General features: G+C 36.4%; 1 protein-coding gene across 1 annotated transcript; it reads left to right on the top strand.

Annotated features, from left to right (window-relative positions):
* The first annotated feature begins 18,905 nt into the window (after positions 1 to 18,905).
* On the top strand, positions 18,906 to 22,229 carry LOC117409676 (transmembrane protein 271-like). Its single transcript, XM_034015997.3, has one exon. It carries the CDS (start codon positions 19,469 to 19,471, stop codon positions 20,261 to 20,263), a length of 795 nt encoding a protein of 264 aa, XP_033871888.2. The 5' UTR covers positions 18,906 to 19,468; the 3' UTR covers positions 20,264 to 22,229.
* The last annotated feature ends 259 nt before the right edge of the window (positions 22,230 to 22,488 follow it).

Genomic DNA, 22,488 nt, shown 5'->3' with positions numbered 1-22,488 from the left:
CACAGGCTAGCTAGGACAAATACAGATAACCAGCAGCAGCCTCTCACAGGCTAGCTAGGACAAATACAGATAACCAGCAGCAGCCTCTCACAGGCTAGCTAGGACAAATACAGATAACCAGCGGCAGCCTCTCACAGGCTAGCTAGGACAAATACAGATAACCAGCAGCAGCCTCTCACAGGCTAGCTAGGACAAACACAGATAACCAGCAGCAGCCTCTCACAGGCTAGCTAGGACAAATACAGATAACCAGCAGCAGCAGCTTGTCACAGGTTAGTAAGACTGGTGGAGGTCTTAGAAATTGGTGACGAAATTTTCAGACCCCAATTTATAGTGCCAACGGCAATTAGCACAGTACCTGCGCCAATCTGGGCCAATTCACAAGGCAATTAAAAAAGGAATGTAGCCACACCCTAACAGATTAAGTACTAGTAATGTGGAACAAGCTACTCAAAATATTTAGTCATTATTAATAAGCTAGGTAAAATGAATTTACCAATCACAATAAAGCCTCAATGGAAGTTGTCAGTAAATCACAGGTTAAGAGTGACCTCCGCCTGTTCTGGACTCTAACTCAGTTCTGCTTAGGTAAAGTTGCAAATAGAAAATGCAAATAATGGTACTTCTCACTTACAAAGCTAGTGGCATGACCTTAAATGTGCACCGAAGACATATATACCAACGATACAGGGTCAACCGTACAAACTGACAGATTTGACAAGTATATACATAAGACCCAGCAAATCAGCCCATCTCCATCCTCAGTCATAATACTAGCTCATTTGAAATGTAGGCCTAATGTTAATGGTTTTACATTAGTGATTTTAAGTAAACCATCAAAAGAAAGTTTAATTGATTGCAGTTTCACAAGACACAAGTGTGAAAAGAAGTTATTTAACAGTTGTTACAAAAGTTTTACTGTACAAGGTAGATTAACAGTAATTTGCTACTCCTACAATTAGGTTTCCTCTATTCCTTGGTTAACTATTCAATATGGGCAATTACTATATGCAGGAGTGTTTTCAGGCAAAAAGTATGAAAAACAATATAAATGTAATCTTTTAGCATTGCATAGCTGCATGGTTTTCAGTTCATTAATCACAAACAGAAAGTACCCTTTTTTCCCCAAGCAACATCAGAATATGTGCCAAGCAGCTTTCAGAGTCATTCCTTTCACTAACTTATTGAAGCTGAGAAACCTCACAAATGTTTTAAATTGCAATGTAATTATGACTGCCCATAGCTTTGCAAGTGCGGAATGATAAAGTGTTAAGCAAGAGATCAGTAGCTAAGCATATATTAGCACATTAGTCAACTAATTTGGGTGCTCTCTGCTACTGCTGTAGATGTATATCAATCAAACCTTTACTGAATAACTCAGATCTAATTTATGTTTCATTCATTTTCGTTAAATAATAGGATGTTTGACAGCTTAAATGTTTTATCAGTAAAAAAACTAAAATCTATGAAAGGGCCATGTATTTTTGACTATTTGGTCACATGCATTGTAACCCTGTACTGTCCTGTAACACCTGTAAGTCACCTTGGATAAATAAATAATAATAAAAATGATAACATGCAGAATATACAATCTTTTGGTATATGACATTCTGTTACAAACAGGCTTTTACCAGGAAATAACTCTAACCAATTAGAAACATCTAAACTTTAATCCACCTTGGCAGGGCGCAAGTCCTGCGTTTAAATAGAGGGTGCCTGTTTATTCAAAGATTGATTATTTTGAATGTGTTTGGCAGGGATGACTGTTCCTGTATGAAAGAAAATTAATTATTACCTATAAAATATCTGAAAGTGTAAAAAATATCTTGTTGACGCAAAACAAGATTTTTAATTCATAACAGAGGTATATTTGGAAAGTCACAGAAGTGTAATTTGTATTATGCAAGCAGTGAGAGATACAGCACAGAATGACTTTTTGATATTTGGTGATCCTAATGCAATTTTAACAAGTGTAAACATTACAATCAGATTGGATTAGGGTGTTTTATTTTATAAATGTTTAATGTTAACCATATAGCAAAGCAAAATAACACAGCACAGTTTTCTAAAATACATTTGGTAGCCTATTATAACAATATAACAAAGTTATTTAGTACATACCATATTTTGTAAATATGTTTTGTCCCTACACTTTCATGTACACACTTACATTATCAAAAAATTATAATGAAACACAATGTTTAATTTTCCCCGAAAATAATGTACCAAACCTGCTGTATTTTTGGAACTCACAACATCTTACCTGTTATAAAAGCCATCATCATACAGGAGTGGGTGAGTTGGATCGCTGGTGTGATATTATTATTGTCTGATACAGATATGCCATTCATCGTTTTAACCAATAAACATGTTAAGAAAACAATACAGTTAAAATTTCAAATTGCAGAAAAGGCCTTTTTAACAGAATACATTTGCAGCCTGTTTAAGAGCCCTGCCACTGACGAAGATAAAGAAAACTGAATTTGCTTTATTTAGGTCAGAGCAAAAATATTTTGAAGAGGGAGATAAGGCAGGGTAATAACTAGTTCGCTCTGAAAAACAGCAAAAGACAGCAGATATTGGGAGGCTTGTGACTGAGTCCTGTGAAATAAACAAAACTTTAAGATTTTCATTCTACATTATAGTCCTCCAAAGCATCAGCAGAGAAAAAAAATGCAGTCTTCCTTTTGCAAATTCGACCTGACTGAGCCAAATGATTCTTACAGAGATTCCCCAGATGCCTCTTTACCATTAGAAGAAGCAGTGGGGGGTCTGTGGTGGGGTACCCCGCCCTGTGCGTATTTTGTGTTTTATGTGGGGTGTTATTGTTTATATTAATGTATGTAGTGGTGCACGGACTGTGGGTTATGTAGCACGGGTGATTTAAAATGTATATTTGTATTTAGGCACGGGGACTGCACAATCACTTCATGTGCAGATTAAAGTGTGTATTTGTATGTGGGCACAGGGATTGCACTAATTAGTTCATGTTGTCACGAAATCCACGTGGTCAGATTTGTTTACGTACTCTTATGAACTGCTCAGCATACACTCTTATCTCAGGGGAGACGTTAGGAGGACAGAGATGTTATTACTCCTAGTGGGATATAGTTCGTGCTCTGGACCCGCAGTATATCCAGATGACTAATATAGAACTCAAGAAATTGACAGACTCATGTATTTAAAGTTTTTTACAAATCGGAGTATGATCAGTACTCGTTCGGTTTATTAACGGTTAAATATTGAATAGAGTGGCTACAGGCTACGTCGTATCCCCAGCTGAAAGACACACTGGGCAGTCCAGTGTTAACACTTTAATACATGTATATATGTGTTAATCAAGGCCGACAAGCAGGCTAAGAACACGTCACCTAAAGTACCAAATGGTCTATTTCAGCACATTCAACAAAACTCTCTCTTATTTCTAAAACATAGCGTGAGTTCCTTATAGCAATACATGCAATACATGTGAGATAAAATAATAATAATTGCTTAATGCTTACCCTTTAATATAAATCGTAAAAGGACATGGCTGTCTTCACCAGACAAATGAAACTGAATTCAATCAGCTCAATTGTGTCGGTTTGCAAAAGATGGACCACCTTGCCCTGTCTGGGATGAGTGTGGTACTCCATTGAAATTACTCTGGAGTTAAATAGGTTTTTTCGTCTCATTGGAATACATGGGACGCCTCAATTAAATCCAATCATTAATCAGGTGAGACAGCTCTTTATCCCTTTTACAAATAATAGTTTTCAAAAGATCCGGACTAACTTTTCAGAATTAATAGGTGTCATGGACTTCAATAAATTCAAAACTTCACATTTGTTTCAACTCTTATGATCTCATTTCTTTGCTTTCCTCCGAGCCCCTCCTTTATCTGAAAAGTTAAGTGAACCAAGGTTCCCAGGATCTTGGTTTATAATATAATATAAAAACACTACTGCATGCAAAACACTAATTTTATATGTGTTATATATGAGAGATGTTCTTAATATGTGACATCATCTTCTAAGTGATTATATTATGCTAAATTAAAGGTATGTGTTTCTTTTAACTTCATATTGTTTCATCATTTTGTTAATGAGTCAGTTTTGATTCCATATACCATTGTCTAACAGAGTATTTGACAAAAGTTTGTCTCATACAATATTCAAGTCATTTAGTTTCACTAAGTTTAAGTGGTAATAGTTTTCATTACAATTATTTATCCATTAAGAGATGCACTGACCAGGCTCTGACCTGTACCTCTCTGGGAATATGTTACTGCTAGCAGTTTCCACAGTCTCTTGTTTTTTTCCAAGGTCAGAGTCTGTACAAAGCACTTTATTAGATATATGACCTGTCCATTAAGCCATGAGTTGTGCATATTATTTCAAGACATTTACTTATCAGTACTAAACCACTAACTCCATAAACATTAACACTCCATCTCTATGAGGCTTGCAGCTCTGCTGAAGTGGAACCCAAGGACATTCCCTCTTTCTAGATAAGAAGAGAGGCCCTGGTTTCACTGCAGCAGTTTCAAATCACCACATTATAAGGAATCCATCTACCATCATTAGACAATAGTATAGTGGATTAATAACAAGGTACATTATAGTATATTATTACAAACTTAACACAAAAACATAACACAACACCTTTTAACTTCTATAATTCAATGGATATCATAATGTCTAGAAGTCTTATTGTTCAATAGAAAGAAGAATAAACTTGTACCATTTTCCCATTTAAGTAAATCGAATACTGCTCCAGGTTTTAATCTTCTTATCACTACAGCAAAGTCGTGAACAAGCAATAATACTTGTCAGTTTTAAATAATATGTTTTCTCATTATTGCAAATACTTAAAACATATTATTAATCTTATGAAATAACTGTTATGAACTATAAACAGTTTCAATTAGCACTGAACCTGTTTCATTATAAGATAATCTTTCAATTAATTTACCTCTGTTTATCAATTGTTATAATATTATTTTGGTGAATCCCTTTTAGGATTTAAATCCAAATATAGGCCAGTATAACTGCATTCAACTAGGCTTGTCCCTTTTCTTTGTTCATACAAAATCCAGCCGAGACCAAGACCTCTGGATTGTTAGTTAATCTTTTGGTCATAAAGAGTCTCTTCTTATCTTGTGTTTTTCTTGACATAAATTTGTAGATTAACGTTCACTTTTAGCCGGAATGGTGCTTTTTATCAAGCGTCATGCTTTCTGAAGATAAGATATACTAATGGTAAATCGTTCATTATATATATTTTCTTAGGGATCCTCAGACTACTAAGTATTTGATTGAATACATGTGTAATTCCAAACAAGAGAGGACTGACCTATTTCATGGAGCAAGAGAGCCACCTACTAGTGGTACAAGGATACTCTTTCTTTATCCTTCCTAATATCTTTGACACTTCATTTTATAATACATTCCATATTTGAAATTGCCTAGTCCATGTCCTGCATATACCAGCGTTCCCAGCAGGATTCAACTTCTGTGCCGGGTTCAGCTCTGGTTGGTTCCGCGAAAACGACAACAGGCCCCTTTATCCAAAGTTTAGCATCACAGGTGTGAGACGCCATCTTCCTCACTTTGCGAGGTACGCCTTCCATCCAGAACACTGAAGGAGGCCAAAACTCACTGTTATTCATATTTTCTGGTATCCAATTACTGTTCTGCCTCACATCATCAGTTGGCAGACACAATACAACTGAATCTGATTCAATTGATGAACCAACAGCTGTAGCTACCGAGATCCTCCATGTCAAAGGAGTCAATATTTTACTACCCAGCCTAGCTGATTCAGCGTCACTTGCGACAATGTGCAGACTGTGCTGGGATTCAAGTGAATGATGAATTAGTAAGCAAGCCCCAGCACAGCTGTAGATAAAAGGAGCATGAATCACTCACTCAGGGTTGGTGTGTTCAGAGGTAGAACGAGAGTTGGAATAAATAATAAGAACACAATTGCTACGCGTGCTGCGTATACATTTGTTTTGGTTTGTTTAGTGTTTTTATTTCGTTCAACCTTTTTATTTTGTTTATGTACAATAAACTCGCACAACAGAGCTTCCATACCCCAATACAGTGTCTGTCTCCTCCCTGGTCTGACATCACCACCAAGCCATCTTGCCACAGGGTCATGAGAGGGTTTACCCTTGAATAAGGCCCTGGTCTAGATGGCTTCACAGGGGATTTCTGTTAGAGAATAGGCTCCCCTGCTATTAAAGGTGTTCACAGAATCATTTACAAACAACTCCTTACCAACCAATGTGTCTCTGGCTCTTATTTCACGTATATTAACAAAGTCAAGGACCTATCAGTTTGTTTAAAGTGGGATTTTTTTTCAAAGCTGATGCACATCCGATAATATCAGGAGCCTGATTAGTATTATGTGGGTAACACAAAACGCTGATTCCCCAATAGCCATTATCTCTCTGGATGCAGAAAAAGGTTTTTGACAGTGGAGTGGGAGGATTATAGAGGTGCGGTAGCTAAATTGCATCAAAGCTCCCATTATAAACATGAAATTTGAGATCTGAATAACTCAGGTTTAAAAGCAGTCAGAAGTATGAAATGCGGTAAACATGGAGTCATTCAGATTTTCTCTGAAACTGAACAAAGTCTTAACTCTCCTTTGTGTACATTTTTAGTTAAAGGGGATGGCTAAACAGGAGTTAAATTCATGTTTCATACCATTTTTTCATTGACCCATAGCTTAAAAGCAATGAGTTGTATAAACATGCTGCTCAGCACAGACACAGTCCTTTATCAGGAATCAAGCCTTTTGGCAATTTGAAGTGATTTTTTTTTATTTTTAATTAAAACAGATTAAGATCTTTAAAATGTTATCTGGGCACACACAATTAGTTCAAATTAACAGACCCAAACTAGAAAACTTGTATTATGAAAATTCCAAAACCCAACGGTCCCTGTCAATCATCAGTCTCAGAATTATGGTATGCACATGGCTGTACATTTTACATGCAGTGAAGTATATAAAATAGTAAAATAATGTATAAAGGCTAGCATTTTGTTGTTGAATGCAGGCCCAGATTAACCAGATTAACCAATGTGCAATAAGGGGCCCTGAGCTCACAATGGGCTTCCAAACACAGAAAAAAAAATAATAATAATAGAAAATGTAAGTGGTACCTATCATTTATTTTTGATTGATTGTCATGTTTACCTCTATGCTGGATCTGGGAGTGTATTCCGTTAGATCCTTACAGTCACAAATAAAGACTGTATACCTCTGCTTCTTTGGCTTATTTATTAGGCAATTAGCCCCAAACGTATTACACGGTTTCAGAGTAAAACTACTAAGCTACCCTCTACACGAAAATGGATATCATTGGTGTTCCTGCATCCAAAATGGACTGGGAATCCAGTAAACACCCTGATTCTGTAAATGGACAAAAATTCAACCTACATGTTGGACTTGTGTTCTCAGATCCCTACAAGTCAAAGACAGAAGAACAGTGTATTTATTTACTTCTTTGGACATCTATAGTACAACACATGGAACATTAATGAAGATGAAGCTAAGGTATTGAAAACTTAATACGATAAGTATAAATCTCATGTCATGCCGAAAGCTAACCCAATCTTTACTAGACCGTTTCCTGAGAAAGCGCATTGAGCCATCGAGACATTTTGGTGAGGGACCGCATAGTTTTCGCTACCAATACACCCAAGGTACATAAAAAAAAACAAAAAAAAAAAACTTCTGAATAAAGGGCCTGTGCTCACTTCAGAAAAGGCAATAGACACAGGTCTCACCAATTCGCAAAAGCACATTTGAAAAACATGGCTATTTCGAGTATATAAGCTGGTAGCATGCAGGTTCATGCAGTGAGGGGAAAATAAGCAAACGCAAGTAAATATGCACCATCTGAACAAAGCCATTATAAAACCCCACAGAGAGGCAACAGCAGTAGTAGCTGCATGCTCCAAAGTTTATAAAAAGCATGTGGTTATTGCTCAGGTAAACCACCACTGAAGGATGCCCTGCAAAAAGGTCACTGTTGTGTAAAATGTTAAAAAAATGAATCACTTTGCCAAAGCATGCAGATCTGACTCAGATAAAACAATGCACATTGTTGAACATCAAGCAGCACATGAAAACATGTGATGATTGGCAATGTATACACTGTTGGCAATTGAGAGCTAAACCATAGCTTGGTAGAAGCATTTACAAATACTGTATATTGGTTGGACTGGATGGTCATACCATTAAATTCAAGCTTGACACTGAGAACCAAGTGAATGTAATACCAGAGGGCACAAAATAATCACCCCACAAGTCAGCATCTCTAGTTATGGAGGTGAACCACTCACAGTGTTGGGTACAGGCAACCTTGACCCTCCAGTCACCACTGTTGTAAACCCACCAAGAAGCTTGCACAGTATAAGATAAATAAGTGTGTGGCAGGATGGCTTGCAGTGGTGAGGTGTGGTGACGTCACGGACCAGGAAGTAACTGAACCAAAACAGTGGATGGGCGGGTGAAACTGAACGCTACTGCGATCAGCGTATTTAATAAATAATAATACAAAACAAAGATTTAAACAAATAACAAAACACAAAACAAAAAGGCGCTTTGGCCAAACAAATAAACAGAAACAAGTATACTTAAATATAGCAATTGTCTCTGCTCCCAGTACTCTCCTCTGTTCACTCTTCTCGCAGCACGGACAGCTGCAGGTTCTTATACTCTGGCCGAGGGGTTAACTAGCTGTTAATTATCTTATTACCACTCGGCCACAGTCTGCACGCGTTTAGTAAGGATGCGTGACTGTCAGCTAGTTAAATAATCAGTAGCTGATCAGCCACACATCCTCACAAGGTTTTTAAATATAAAAACAATAACAAATACACGGCGCTTTTAACTGCGCCGCAAACAATAATACAAATAATAATAAATAAATATATAGGGGCGGGACACTCCACCACAAAGTGATTCTTGGAAAAATTGATCTTTCACTCTGATTAATCGATTAACATTATTTGTTTATAGAACATACAGTATTTAATAAAATAGTTTTTGTTATAATGTTAATTGTTTATTTATAACTTGATCATCATGCATGCAAAAATAGTTTTCTACTATTATAGACATTGCACACACGTATCCTTCTTTTTGAAATAATCACACACACTCTCTGATAGACCAACTCTCTCCTGAAGAAATTCCCGGCTTCACAGGCTGCCTCGATTAAAGAAGACTTTTTAGTGTTTTATCAATATGCTTTCACGTACCTGACAAAATGGTTTGATTTCTCTGACGAGAATCACTTGAAGCAATTGCTATGCCTAGCACTGAATAAAGAGTTCAACTTTTCTGAGCTCTGTGAAACAGTGGAAGCCCTTCGGATGTCTACCAAACTATGTACCAAGAGCTTTAATATAATTATTGTATTGTGAATCATACATGCTGAATGTAAATGACTGAAGGGTTGAGGAAGTATGCAGCAACCACAAATGAAAATGGATTCACGCCTGGTACCATGTGTTAACAATAGATGTAACACACTAGGCTACACTTTTCGTTACATTCAGATCACATTAGGCAATACAATATTTAACACAGTACATTCGTTTGGTATATGACATGCTCCAAACTGTGACAAGAAGAAAATCCAGAGCACAAGGTGGGCTTGTATTTCAAATCGCTATTTATTTTATTAGTTTGGAAAGGGTGTCAAAACTGAACCGACTGCTGCTGACACCATTTAGTGTGTGCCTTTTAGGGCTATTCCTGATATGTTGGCAGATATGTATCAAGGAAACTGTCACAACACATGTAATCAGAGAATTCTATCAAAATGGGAAATTCCAGCTACTGGTAAACACTTGGTATATTCTGGACACTCGGTTTCACATTTACTAATATATTCCGAATACTAAACACATATAAATTTAACAAATATGGATGGTGGCTCTCTTATAAAAGTTTACCACTGTATTTTTGCATAGTATTTTTTCACCTTTCGCAAGATTTTCCTATAGTTGTACTGTGCAGTTACCATAGTTTACCATGGTTTATTATAATTTACTATGCTTTACCTATGGGAAACTTTTATAAGGGCTCCTCCACTGGAATGTGAAAATCTTCCTATGTACGTAATGTTTTTCTTTCTTTTATATTTAGTATTTTTTGTTATGTTGGCCGTTGATGATATATTCAATGAACTGCTTGGTCTTTGTTATGTTTTTGTTTTAAGTGAGGAAATAACCTTGGTTGTTAATTAAATAAAACCACACATAAGCAAAGTAAAATCATGAAATAAATCGCAGTACACATTTATTACAAGACCCAGGCTGCAAGTTTTTTATTTATTTTTTTATTTTCTTATGTATAGTTTGGTGCAAAGCAATTGTTAGTCTGTGCTATTTCAAGTTTTTAGAGCCTTGAAATTGCTGTTGCCTTACATCTCAATTACCTTTGCTTTCTCAGCAGAGATTATTGGATTTGGGGTTTCAAGAGTATGTGAAAATGCCAAGTCCTAGACAGAAATCCAATACTAAAGTAGCCAGGAATATGCTGTGTATCTGTGTATGCACTTGTATATTCTGCAGATTCTAAATTCTATCATTAAACTAAAATGTGAGTTACAAAACAAGCAATAATCATAAATTATTAAAAATTTAATTACATCTCGAAAGAATGTACCTGTTTTATATTTAAACATCAAATGGCAGCAAATGTATCTTTTTAATAGGTTACAAGGACAGTTTGGAAGTATTATTCAACTACTGTTTCCAAGGCAAGCCATATTAAATGGACATCTGGCACAGGTTATGGAAATGTTATAGAACAAAGGGCTTGAGCTACTTATTCTGAACTTTTTATGCACAATAATGTATGAACATTACATTCAAATGTGCACTAAAGTTAAAACAATGGACGACAACACCATAAAGGAGACCCACTGCAACTGGTGGAGGGCCTATGAGAAGAACTGAAAGAAAAATATAAGAAACTGAAAACAAACTGACCAGGAAAATAAAGTGTACATTTTATAGAGCCTTGAATTGAAATGTAATGTTATAATGTTGTAAAATGATTAAATAAACATTTTTAACATCCTTGGCAGTGAAAAGGTTAAACACACACCTACAAAATACACAAACTCACCAGAACTGTAAAAAAAAAAAAAAAAAAAAAAGAAAAAAAAAAAACATACTGATGTTTACAGCCACAATACCTAATAACCTATCACAATCTTTATCAATGGGCTTTTGTCAGACACTACTGTTACCTTAACATTTACCTCAGGCCTGCACAAAGACAAGAACACTCCAAAACAAGCTCCACAGCCCATTTTATAATCAGAACAGGCATCCCAAAATGCATAGCTCTCAGGCTACTCCACCAACATCCCTCTATAACTAGTGCTGTCAGCAGCACGTACCTCTTAATCAGCACTACCCAGCATTCCCCAGCTCCAGCAGCATTACAACGCAAACAGTATTTAGCAGCTTTGATCCACATCAGTCGCACATCAATAACTAAACCTTTCACAAAATCAGCTGCTGCACCAATCCAACATGTCATTGGTGCCCTTCGCCTCTCAGAGAGTTCAGCATTTTGATTGGTTTGTCTGTCCACCATTATTGTCAGGATCCTGTCAGGATTACTGTTGTCCCTCATTTCTATTACAATGAAATACTGTTTGATTGAGTAATTATTGGTAATGATTTGGGTTAAACAGCAAGAAGAAACAACAAATGTTTATTTAGCTGGCGAATACCCTACTCAACAATGTCGTATCCATATTTCAATGACAGGCATGAATATGCATAGTGGTGGGACTTAGCATCCTCGGAGCGTGGATATTGTATCACTTACAAGACATTTATATGACAAGACCCTGATGTGAAATGAGAATAAATGGTCAAACTGTGTATAATCATGATATACTGCTGACTTTTTACAGAATATAAATAGATTATAAGGGGCTGATGTAAGGATAGGCGCAGTGAAAACAATTGCGGCTGCAAAATCCAATTGCACTGCAACCTATGTAAGCTTAATAGCAATGCAAATTACTTAACACACACAAATAATGAACCGCAGACATGATAATGAGGGTTGTAATGAGCGCCGCCTGTGCATCGGGGTATTTAGCGGCCGCTCTTACAGCCCAGAGGTGAGATGAGTTAGGAGTACAGAAAGCAGTAGGAGCTGTATGAGATTTGTGGAGCACGAAAATCAAACCAAACAAAAAAATATGTCAGAGTAAGGGCAGCAAAGTTCTCTTGGCGCATGGAAAATACAATAAAAGTTTTCTGAAGAGGGACTGAGAGTCCTTAAGGCTGAGGTCACTCAGCATGAAGTTGAGTTATTTGGAAAAGCCTAAGCCAACATCGTTATGCTTCCAAAGAGGTCATATGGTCCGCTATAGTGGATAAAGTCAATGCTGTCGGTGTTACCAGGAGGACAGTCAACCAGGTGATGAAAAGGTGTCAGGACCAGCGGCGGCGAACAAAAGCTAAACTCACAATGCAGCACAGGCCTGCAGCAGGAACAGGAGAAGGGCTGCCATCCACATCACAGCTGACTCCGCAGGAGAGGCAAGCGGAGAGGACAATCCATCCCAAACAAAGTGACCCTGGGTTTGAATATGCAGGGTCTTCTCCGTCTTGCCCTTCTCCAACAAGAGCCAAGCATTGCCGCATCAGGCAGTGTACCACAGCAGCCATCCTGAGGCCAATGACAGGTCTCAGAAGCTGTGAAGTTTTATACAGCTCTTACTCGCTTCTACAATGGTTTGCACCTTGTCAGAGGCGGTGTAACGTTTTTGGAGGGTCAGCAATTGCCCAAGTGCAAGGCAAAATCGTTACATCTCATTGTAATGTTTGATACTTCTAAGAGGCTCATTATTTATTGAGTGAAATGCCAGGAAAATGAACACAAACTGCATAGAAATTCCCATGAGAACACATGTTCCCTTTTCAAATAAGTGACTGTATCTCGAAGTTATGTCTATTCATAATTAATACATAAAAAAGCAAAGTGCATCACTGAGCAGTCAGTGGTAGAGCATATTAGCAAAAAACCTAAATCAATAAAGTGACAGTTTAGGATGCTAATTTGTACATTGTTATTTAGAAGGAGTTCGTTTGGAAAAACTAGAGCACTCTTCTTTGATAAACTCACACTGACAAACAGAAGATCAAAGAAGGCAACCTGCAGGTTGTCGAGTCATCCTGAGCATCCACACTTTGAATAGCATCTGTTATACTATATAAAAGACTGAATAACAATTTTGCAATCTGATACTGACTTTAAGGTTAGGATTAAGCTAAAGGTTTTGTTAAAAATAATAAAAGGCTTCCTTGTTATAACAGTCTGGTACTGAACTGTTTTGCAATCAGGTTATGGCTCCAAAAGAAAGTACAGTACTCCCCTTTATAAGGTAGCCCTTTATACTGCGGAACAGGTTATAAGGCGGTACGGTCATGGCTCCCATTTGCCCTATAATGTCATTACACTAACACTAGTATTCTCGTTATAAGGCAGAACACAAACAGCACAGTCTCTTAACTATGGCTCCCGACTACAGCGTTATAAAGGGGGAGCACTGTATGTTTCTACATTGCAAATTGAAATTAATTCCCCCTGTTTCAATAGTGATTTGCTGAAACTAGAGTGACATGTGGTTTCTATATTAAGTACTTAATGCAGTCAGGTGTGATTTATCTGTCTGAAAAAAAACCTTTGACAGCTTCTGACCTCCCTAATGGCCTGTCACATTAAATTCCACTCATTTACATAAAATAGTTATTATACTAAAACACTGCAACTGCAATATGCAACATTCCATATTTCAGCTAAATATAACATTGTCAACACTTTAAGTCATGAGAGATTTTCTTGAAAAATAAATGTCAAACAGGATACTGGACATCCTGGTTAATAAACGTTTGTAAATTGTGCATGTCATTAGTGCCATTGACTAAAACCAAGAACTATAGTGCTCCTTCTTTATTTTGCAATCTGACTTACACATCAAAATATGCTGAAATACTGAACACAGTGAGTTACAAAAGGGTCTTTACAAGGTAAAGTACACGGCAATTCACTGTCGACAAGGCCTAACCGTGAATGAAATGAATATGTGGATCATTATTTTTATTATTATTTACAGTCCATCTGGTCTTTTTAGTATGTTTATATTTTTGGGTCAGTTTCGACGGTCAATTTCATATTCAAGTCAGGTTTTATTTAAAAGATTCTTAAAGTATTTTTCTATGCCTCTGAGGATTATTATTATTATTATTATTATTATTATTATTATTATTATTATTATTATTATTATTATTATTATTTATTTCTTAGCAGATGCCCTTATCCAGGATGACTTACAATTATTACAAGATATCACTTTTTTACACACAATTACATTATTTTTACAATTACCCATTTATACAGTTGGGTTTTTACTGGAGCGATCTAGGTAAAGTACCTTGCTCAAGGGTACAGCAGCAGTGTCCCCCACCTGGGATCGAACCCACAACCCTCCGGTCAAGAGTCCAGAGCCCTAAACACTATTTCACACTGCTGCCCCCATGCATTTAGGTTTGTAAAATATGATTTGGAAAAACTGAAAACAGACACTAAAAGCCAATAAAAGCTCATTTATTAGTAGTTATTAATAATAAGATTTCTAATAAACAAAATGTTCTGTTAAGGGGCCTTTATTTGGGGGGTTTGTATCCTGTGTGCAAACAAATTGAGTTGCATGGTTTTTAACAATGCATTTTAGCAAGACAATCGAGCTTGTATAACAAACCAAGACTACCTACAGTGATTAGTAAATTCAGTTTGTTTGCCAAGTAAACTTTCTTATTTTTTACAATGGACTCTCAAAACCCCTTTTACAACTGGAGAGTTTATAAATTAATTTCAGAGTTTGACTTCACCCCATTAAATGAAACAAGATTTCTTCTCATCTCAAAAAAAGCCTCTCTCCAGTTTGATTACCTTGTCCAATAGACATTCGGAGCTCAGCCTGTATTACTCAGGAAAACACATAATATGATTAATTACAAAATGATCATCCTTAGCAGGCACAAAGGCTAAATGACCATTTGCAGTAACCCATAGTAATACCAAAATTTGCATGGTAAAAACCATTTACATACTGCAGAATGAATGAACGGTGTTTCAGCTCCATTTAAGCCGTAATAAATGTTTTCCGTAAAGGAATAGCTGAAAACAAGAAGGCTATTTAGCTTCAGTGTTGTTTTATTCAACAATAAAAGTTTTCAGATATACTTTTCATTTCATAGCCAGTAAATGCTTGATCTATGTATCACTAAAACCTGCTGTAAAAATGTGTATTCTAACCTGTGATATGTGTAATAAGCCACCATTATTTATAGATTTAATTATTGATTTTAATAATGCATTTTTTTCTTACAACTTACATTCAAGAAAACAAAATGCATTTTAAGGCACAAATTTGCTACGAATGGTAAATTGACATGAAAAATAATACCTTTAACTTGACCAATTTCTTCAAGACAGCTGGCTGACAACATACGTAGAGCCAGCACAAGGGCTGAATGAATGGAAACCATTAATGCATCTCACAAGAATTGCTCTTTGGACAGCAGTTTATTATCTGACTTTTAATACACAGGTTCCAGACTATCCCTGCAAAATGCATACATTTTCCAAGTGACACAATAATCACCCTGCGATAGTAACTTCTTTTTAAACAAGGTTAGAAGGGTGAGACCAAAAAAGAGAGTTATTTATGTCATCTGAAGCCCTATCATTGTACAAGAGGATACAGAACAGACACTTTTTCCAAATAGCATTGATGTGCAGCTAAAATGGAAAAGTGCCAGGAAAACATGTATGTAATTAAGAGTATGATTGTGCTCCTATCAACTTTAAGCCACAGAACTGAGGCAGGCTATTGATGAACAGCAGCAGGGCATCACTTTGCTTCAAGGCTAGCGGAAAGCCTTCAATATTGCATGCTTGAGGAAGCATGCAATTTTCCAGCTCATTTTAATCACTTTGTTATTCTCACCTGACAGATGTTTTGAAACTAACACCTCTGACAGAAATCTGTGTCATGGCTGATTTATAAACATCTATTGTATTTGTTTATACTGTAGTGCCTTATTCAAAATGATAACAAATGCTTACAGGGTAAAATCCCACTGGGATACCGTTATAATACTAGTGTATTACCTTAGCAGACCATCAGCAACGGCAACACAAAATATTTCATACATATCATTGCACAGTGAAATTGTGTAAACAAACCCATGGAAAATTTTGTTTCTCATCTACCATTTTTTCCATTATGATACCCACAAACTGTTGGAATTGTGAAGACCTTTTATACTTGTGAATCATCAGCCCTCAAGTCTGTGCTGTTTAATTGCACTTCTTCAGAGCCCTTAGTTTTGTTGCATGCTGCTGACATTGTGCCACATCAAGTTGAAGCTTTTAGTTTATGGGGTTACTATTTCTGTGCGAAGCTGTGAAGATTTAATTTCCACTTAAACCCATCACTGTAATAGCAGTTGTTGTTGTCCTCAGACTGCAGACAGTATCGATGATATCTGATCTCATAACAATGAACAGAAAACAGACACAAATTCCAAAAAGATTTTCCATAATGACCTTGAACTTTAATTTAGAATAACTGAAAATAAATAAAAATAAATATTTGGCTTACCACATGTATTTTTAGTTTACATCAACAGCTGCCACTAAGTAATTTACATTTCTATTATGTTTCTATGGATTTAGAAAAACATTTCTGTTAGTGTAATTTATTTATTTATTTTTTACACAGGCTCCCTTTGCAATTAAGCCCAATAGGTAAAATAGTACTGGCTTATCGTCAGTACGAGATACACTTTCTGACTGTGATATAGTAATAAGAACAATAATGAGTAACAGTGAATAGGTCAAACCTTTTCAGAAAGGACTGACTGAATATACTGTATCTGCTAGTGCTTGTTATGCTGCAACTGATTACATGCCATTGAGCTGCTCAAATGAACCCACTCACCCTGGGAACTGTATTAAAACATTAGCTTGCCAGTAAATGCAGTGACACCCAATTCATTTACTGTGCTTCCATGTCCTCTCAGTTCTACATTCAACTATGGGGATCACACAGGGCTGAGATCATTCAATTATAAGTATGGTACCTAGGATTTCTTCATTAAAAGAAATATTCAAAATAATAATAATAATAATAATAATAATAATAATAATAATAATAATAATAATTAACATACACTGCTTGCTTACAGCAGATATTGGGTATAAATTACATTTTCAAAATTAATGGACTTCCCTTATGGAACCACAGAACGCTCTGCAGGCCTCTAGATGGCTCTAGCTGCACAAGCCAAAGCTAAGAAAAGATTAATGGAATCATTCACATCATGGATTCTTATGTGGTTCCATGTAAAACATTAAAAAAATAAAAATAAAAAAGGGAGAAACTTAATTTTAGTAATTCAGATAGTATACAGTATTGGTGGATGCAAGACTGTCAACATGAGGTGGCACTAACAGTGTCAACATGGTCCAGAGTAGGACAGCTTGTCAGCTTGTTGAACCTAAAACACACCAGACAGGCAGGCTTATTCTGAGCTAACAGACTTAGAGAGAGTCACCAGAACAATGGCTCTTTCCCAGAACAGAATAGGAAAGACTAAGCATGGTTTTTACAACAGAGATGAGATTTTGTGTGGAATGAACCGTTTCTGGATGTGCAGGTACAGGTGCTGCCCTTCACAGGCATATTCAAGTTAGTATTGGGGCTATGCTAATTGCTTTGCTTTGCCTTTGCTTACTTTGTGAATTTGAGAAATCCACAGTGGCCCATTTCTGTGTTTGCAAACAGTATATACAGAGTGCTGTACATGCAACTAAGGATATGACATATTACTATAAATAGCCCTGCATTGCCAAAGCCCTGAGATTTTTATCAATTAATTTCTGCTGTACATTAAAAATCAAAGGCAATGTTTCTTGTAAACGCAACACAGGTCTCCTGGAACATTAATCAACTAAATTACTAACAAAATGATTGATTTGTTTAAAATGTTATTCTGAGCAACCAGAGTTAGAGAGATACAATCTGAAATGAAGTATGCATTTGATTATATAGTTATGGAGGACAAGGGGTCCTCATAAAAACGTATATGAAATTTCAAGACAGACAGACACATTTGATGCATAAGGGTCCAGACAGAGTTGGCACATGCTCGATTGGCAGGTGCTTTGCTATCCAAGACTACCAACTATTTATGTTTTCTTAAGGCTGCAATATGACAGGTAAAATATTACAGGAGACCACAATTAGCAATATATGGGAAATAAATGGTATTTTCATGGATATCTCGTCAAATCTGGGCCTGATTTGAAGACCATGGGCTTCAGGCTCTAAATGACAGTGATGGAGAACTAAACATATAAGCAGTGTGTTCTTTTTCTTGTACAGTACTGTCTACAGCAGTCACTACTAACTGATATCTTCCAATTTGAATGTTTAAATTACTCAAAGGAAAGGAACATTATATTGTATACCTAATACAGTACAACATATGTTTGGTTAAACTGACTATTCATGCTTACTTTCAGTATTTGACTGGGTATTATAATTAAATCTATATATCCTAGTCTTAAAAAGGCAAATTCATTCATGTATTGTGAATGTGGCTGATACTGGCAAACAAGTAAGAACATATTGTAAACACCTCAAATAAAACATAAACCCTCTTTAGATTCTTTTTTTTAAAATTATTTGTGAAGGCATGCACCATGCCTTTAAGGCTACTACATATACTTACATAGCTGACGATATAAACGTTACCTGCAGAAAGTGGCAGTGCAGAGCTATTGATACTGCGGGCTATGTTGTTATTGACGACGCAAAAGTACTACGATATAAGAAAATAGCAATGCAATTTACAAAGATCCTGTGCACCCGTATTGATTTTTTTTTTTTTTTTTTTACTAGAGAATTTCACCCAAGTTCAGTCGGTGTAATATAAACCTTTAGATATTCCGAGAGCACAGTGATCCTCTCCTGCACTATTTGACAGCAGAAAGCGATCTCTATATGGGACATTATCATGCACTGTGAGGATGAGAGAATGAGAGGAGCTTGCACAATCCCACGTTTAAATGCATGACTTACATTTCACGATGTAGTTAGTTGCTTTCATAACTGTTAACTATTAGGCTTGATTTCTGGAGCTCTTTCAGCAGAAGCAGCCGAATTCTTCCCATCAATAATTAATACGTTTGTAAAGCAGCGGGAAAGGGGGAGAGAGAGCAGCTAGAGATCCACTTTTTGAAGAGTAATCATCTGCGAATCATGTCACAATCTGACAGATCTCCAAGAAGAGCTGATGAGGAGGACAAAGGAGGATGAAGAAGGAAGGGGAAACGGGAGAGGTTGAGGAGGAATATAATGAAGTTGAGTGGGAAAGGACTGTTTGCCATCGTATCCAGCTCCCTCCTCTTCGCCTGTGCCGTGAGCACCATTGCAGTCGGAATCAAATGCTTCTTGCTGGGGACAGAAGTGAAAGGGGATTTTCACCTGGGGACCGCGGCCGGGGCGTTTTATTCCGGACTGCTTATCTGCCTCGGGCAGGTGCTGCTCGGGGCTGCCTTGGTCTGCTGCAAAGGAAAACCGAGGAGTCAGAATTTCTTCCTGCTGGGTGTCTTGGTGTTTATGCTGGGAGTCCTTACTGCCTTCTCGGGAGCAGTTATAGATGGAGACACTGTGTCCCTGGTGGAGCGGAAGCATTCCCATTACTGTTTGAACTCGCCAAACCCAATCTGTGACAAATTAAAGGATTACCAAAAGAGCCTGGTTATATCCACTATACTTAACACCTTGGAGTGCCTACTTGGGCTTATAAACTTGGTTATCATAAAGAGGTACAAATCAGCTGAGTTCTACAGAGGGAGACACTCGTCTCAGAGGCAAAGCGTGGGGGCTATACTTTTTAATGAAGAGCAGGACTTTTCAATAGGGGAATTTCCATTCCAGCCTGTTTCTTATATTAATTTGGGAGTTTTTCACGTTTTTGACGAAGCAGGGGTAGAGGTACCATGTGGAGGTCATCCCTCTATTGAGTTACCGGGCTATTCGCCATCAGATCCAGATCTAAACCATTCATACCCCTATTCTTACCCACTTCCAAACGAGCTGCCACCCGCATACGAAGAGATTTTTCCAGGGGAAACAAGCAACAAATAACAAAAGAGGAATTGCAAATTTAGTTTAATCTGCTGTGACAATCAATAGCTCTCCACAACGATTGGAACTCTTGCCTCTAAAACTGGTAATGATCACACAGTTAGCTTAAAGCCGTGTTATTTTTTTTCTCTCTCAACTTAAAATGCTTCAGTACATAGCGTTGTTAGGCTAGCTAGATTGAATGGTAAACATGTATACTATATGGCTGTTGAATGTTTTATTATGGAGCAAATTGTGAGTATACCAAACACACAGCACAAGACCATTTCACCTCCAGCAGTGATACATACTTTAGAATTAAATATAATTCATTTTAACTGCACAGGGACATATATTTAATGCAAATGGGACATAGCAAGTAGGGTCTGATCACTTTATTCTTACTTTAATATTAATACTATACGTGCACCCTAAATATCCCTGGAAATCTTGTTTATGTTGATTATAGCGATTAATAAAACATTTAACCGTTTGCAGTGATGGTTACTGTATAATATATATATATATATATATATATATATATATATATATATATATATACACACACACACACACACACACACACACACACACACACACACACACACACACACACACACACACACACACTTTGTGCTCACTTCAATATTAGACAAGACAGATAGAATGTATGGTTTTAAAATACTAGCAAATCTAGAAGCACAAAGTGTATTGGGAAGGACATACTAACTTATTTTACTTATGACGTTTTCTCATTTATAATTACTTATGTGGACATACTGCACAAAATGTCTGCAAACATTTTAATCAGCAATTTTACAATATTGGACAAAATTATGTATTATTATAACATAATTGTCTTTAAAAGTGGTATAGGATTTCTATGATGTCTATATTTTTAAATGTTTGGCTTAATACAGCATTTATCAAACAATTTGCAACATTTGATTGCGAAAATGATTAGCATAACAGACTAACAAAAAGTCCTTGAACCTTATTCATGTTTATTCTAATTAATAAGGTCCTAGAACCCTGTTAATTTGAACACGTTTGCACCAATACTGCTGCAGTAGTAGTGTACTGTATTTAATAAAATACAGCATGTCCCCTTGAAGGTATTAAAACTATAGTCTACACTATTGAAGATCATTCTTGTCTGTCTTAATTACCAGGTTAATCTCTGAGGTAAAGGAGAGTGTTGTGTTATCTGAAATATTCTGTGTGCTTTTATAATGTGTACATTAATTTTGTAATGACGTGTAATGAGATACTAAATACATTATAAATTATTGAGAAAATATGGTATTTATATATAAATGCAATTGCCCTTTTTAGTCCTGATCTAATGTTTGCAGAGGTAGCAAAAGTAACACATCTGCAAACATTAACAAAAAAACAAAAAAAACAACTGTGCCTGCCAACCCCTCTATACTATTGAAGGTAAGCTTCTCAAATCCTCAGAAATATGTGCTTGCCTTTTTTTCAACCCTCAGCAGAATACCAGAAAATTAGATGACAATTACATACTGTTCTGTCAATAAGGTGGGGCCTATGGGCATCTAGGACAAGTTTGAAATGTGATTGAGATGTTTTGCAGGCATAAGTGGTACGAAAACAAGCCACTGGAGCACCTACTCACTATCTATATAGCATATAGAACACACAATAGTGTTTTAATTTGCATAATAAATAAACCAGTAATCAGTGTTTTGTCCCCATGTAAATGTATTTAAATAAAACTACACATTTGGACAGTGTTTTCAATACTGTACTTAGTCTATCAATATCGGTTGCACTCACACCCCAAGGAAATAGTATTGTTGACTGACTTGATAATATCAATTTTGTATCAGTAATATATTTGACAAATACACAACAATAACTAAAACTATTGCTAAAAAAAAACATTATATCCTGTTGGGTCCTGTGTTCTGTTGAGGGTTAATTATCATAAAACCAAACTTTTTATGAGTGCTTATAGATATCAAAGTGGACCTACTTTAACTATATATATATATATATATATATATATATATATATATATATATATATACGTAATAAAACTGGCATGGTTTAATCCGTGTCGCGTCCACATGATTTCAATGCGCTGTCCATGCTTTCAGCTCCTTCCAATGCAATTTTGTGAAATCAAAGAATCCTTTCCATTTTCAATGAATTAGAATTACACTGTAAGGCCAGCATACAAATTGTGGCTTTGTATTATAATGTATTCAATTTAGCCCAGA

The sequence above is a fragment of the Acipenser ruthenus genome, chromosome 2, assembly GCF_902713425.1.
Source record: "Acipenser ruthenus chromosome 2, fAciRut3.2 maternal haplotype, whole genome shotgun sequence".
NCBI lineage: Eukaryota > Metazoa > Chordata > Actinopteri > Acipenseriformes > Acipenseridae > Acipenser > Acipenser ruthenus.
Note: the sequence above shows the minus strand (reverse complement) of the source record. Positions and strands in the feature narration are given on the sequence as shown.

What these genes read in the sequence shown, in the direction of transcription:
- LOC117409676 (XM_034015997.3), top strand. Translation starts at nt 19,469, where the DNA reads ATGAAGTTGAGTGGGAAAGGACTGTTTGCCATCGTATCCAGCTCCCTC.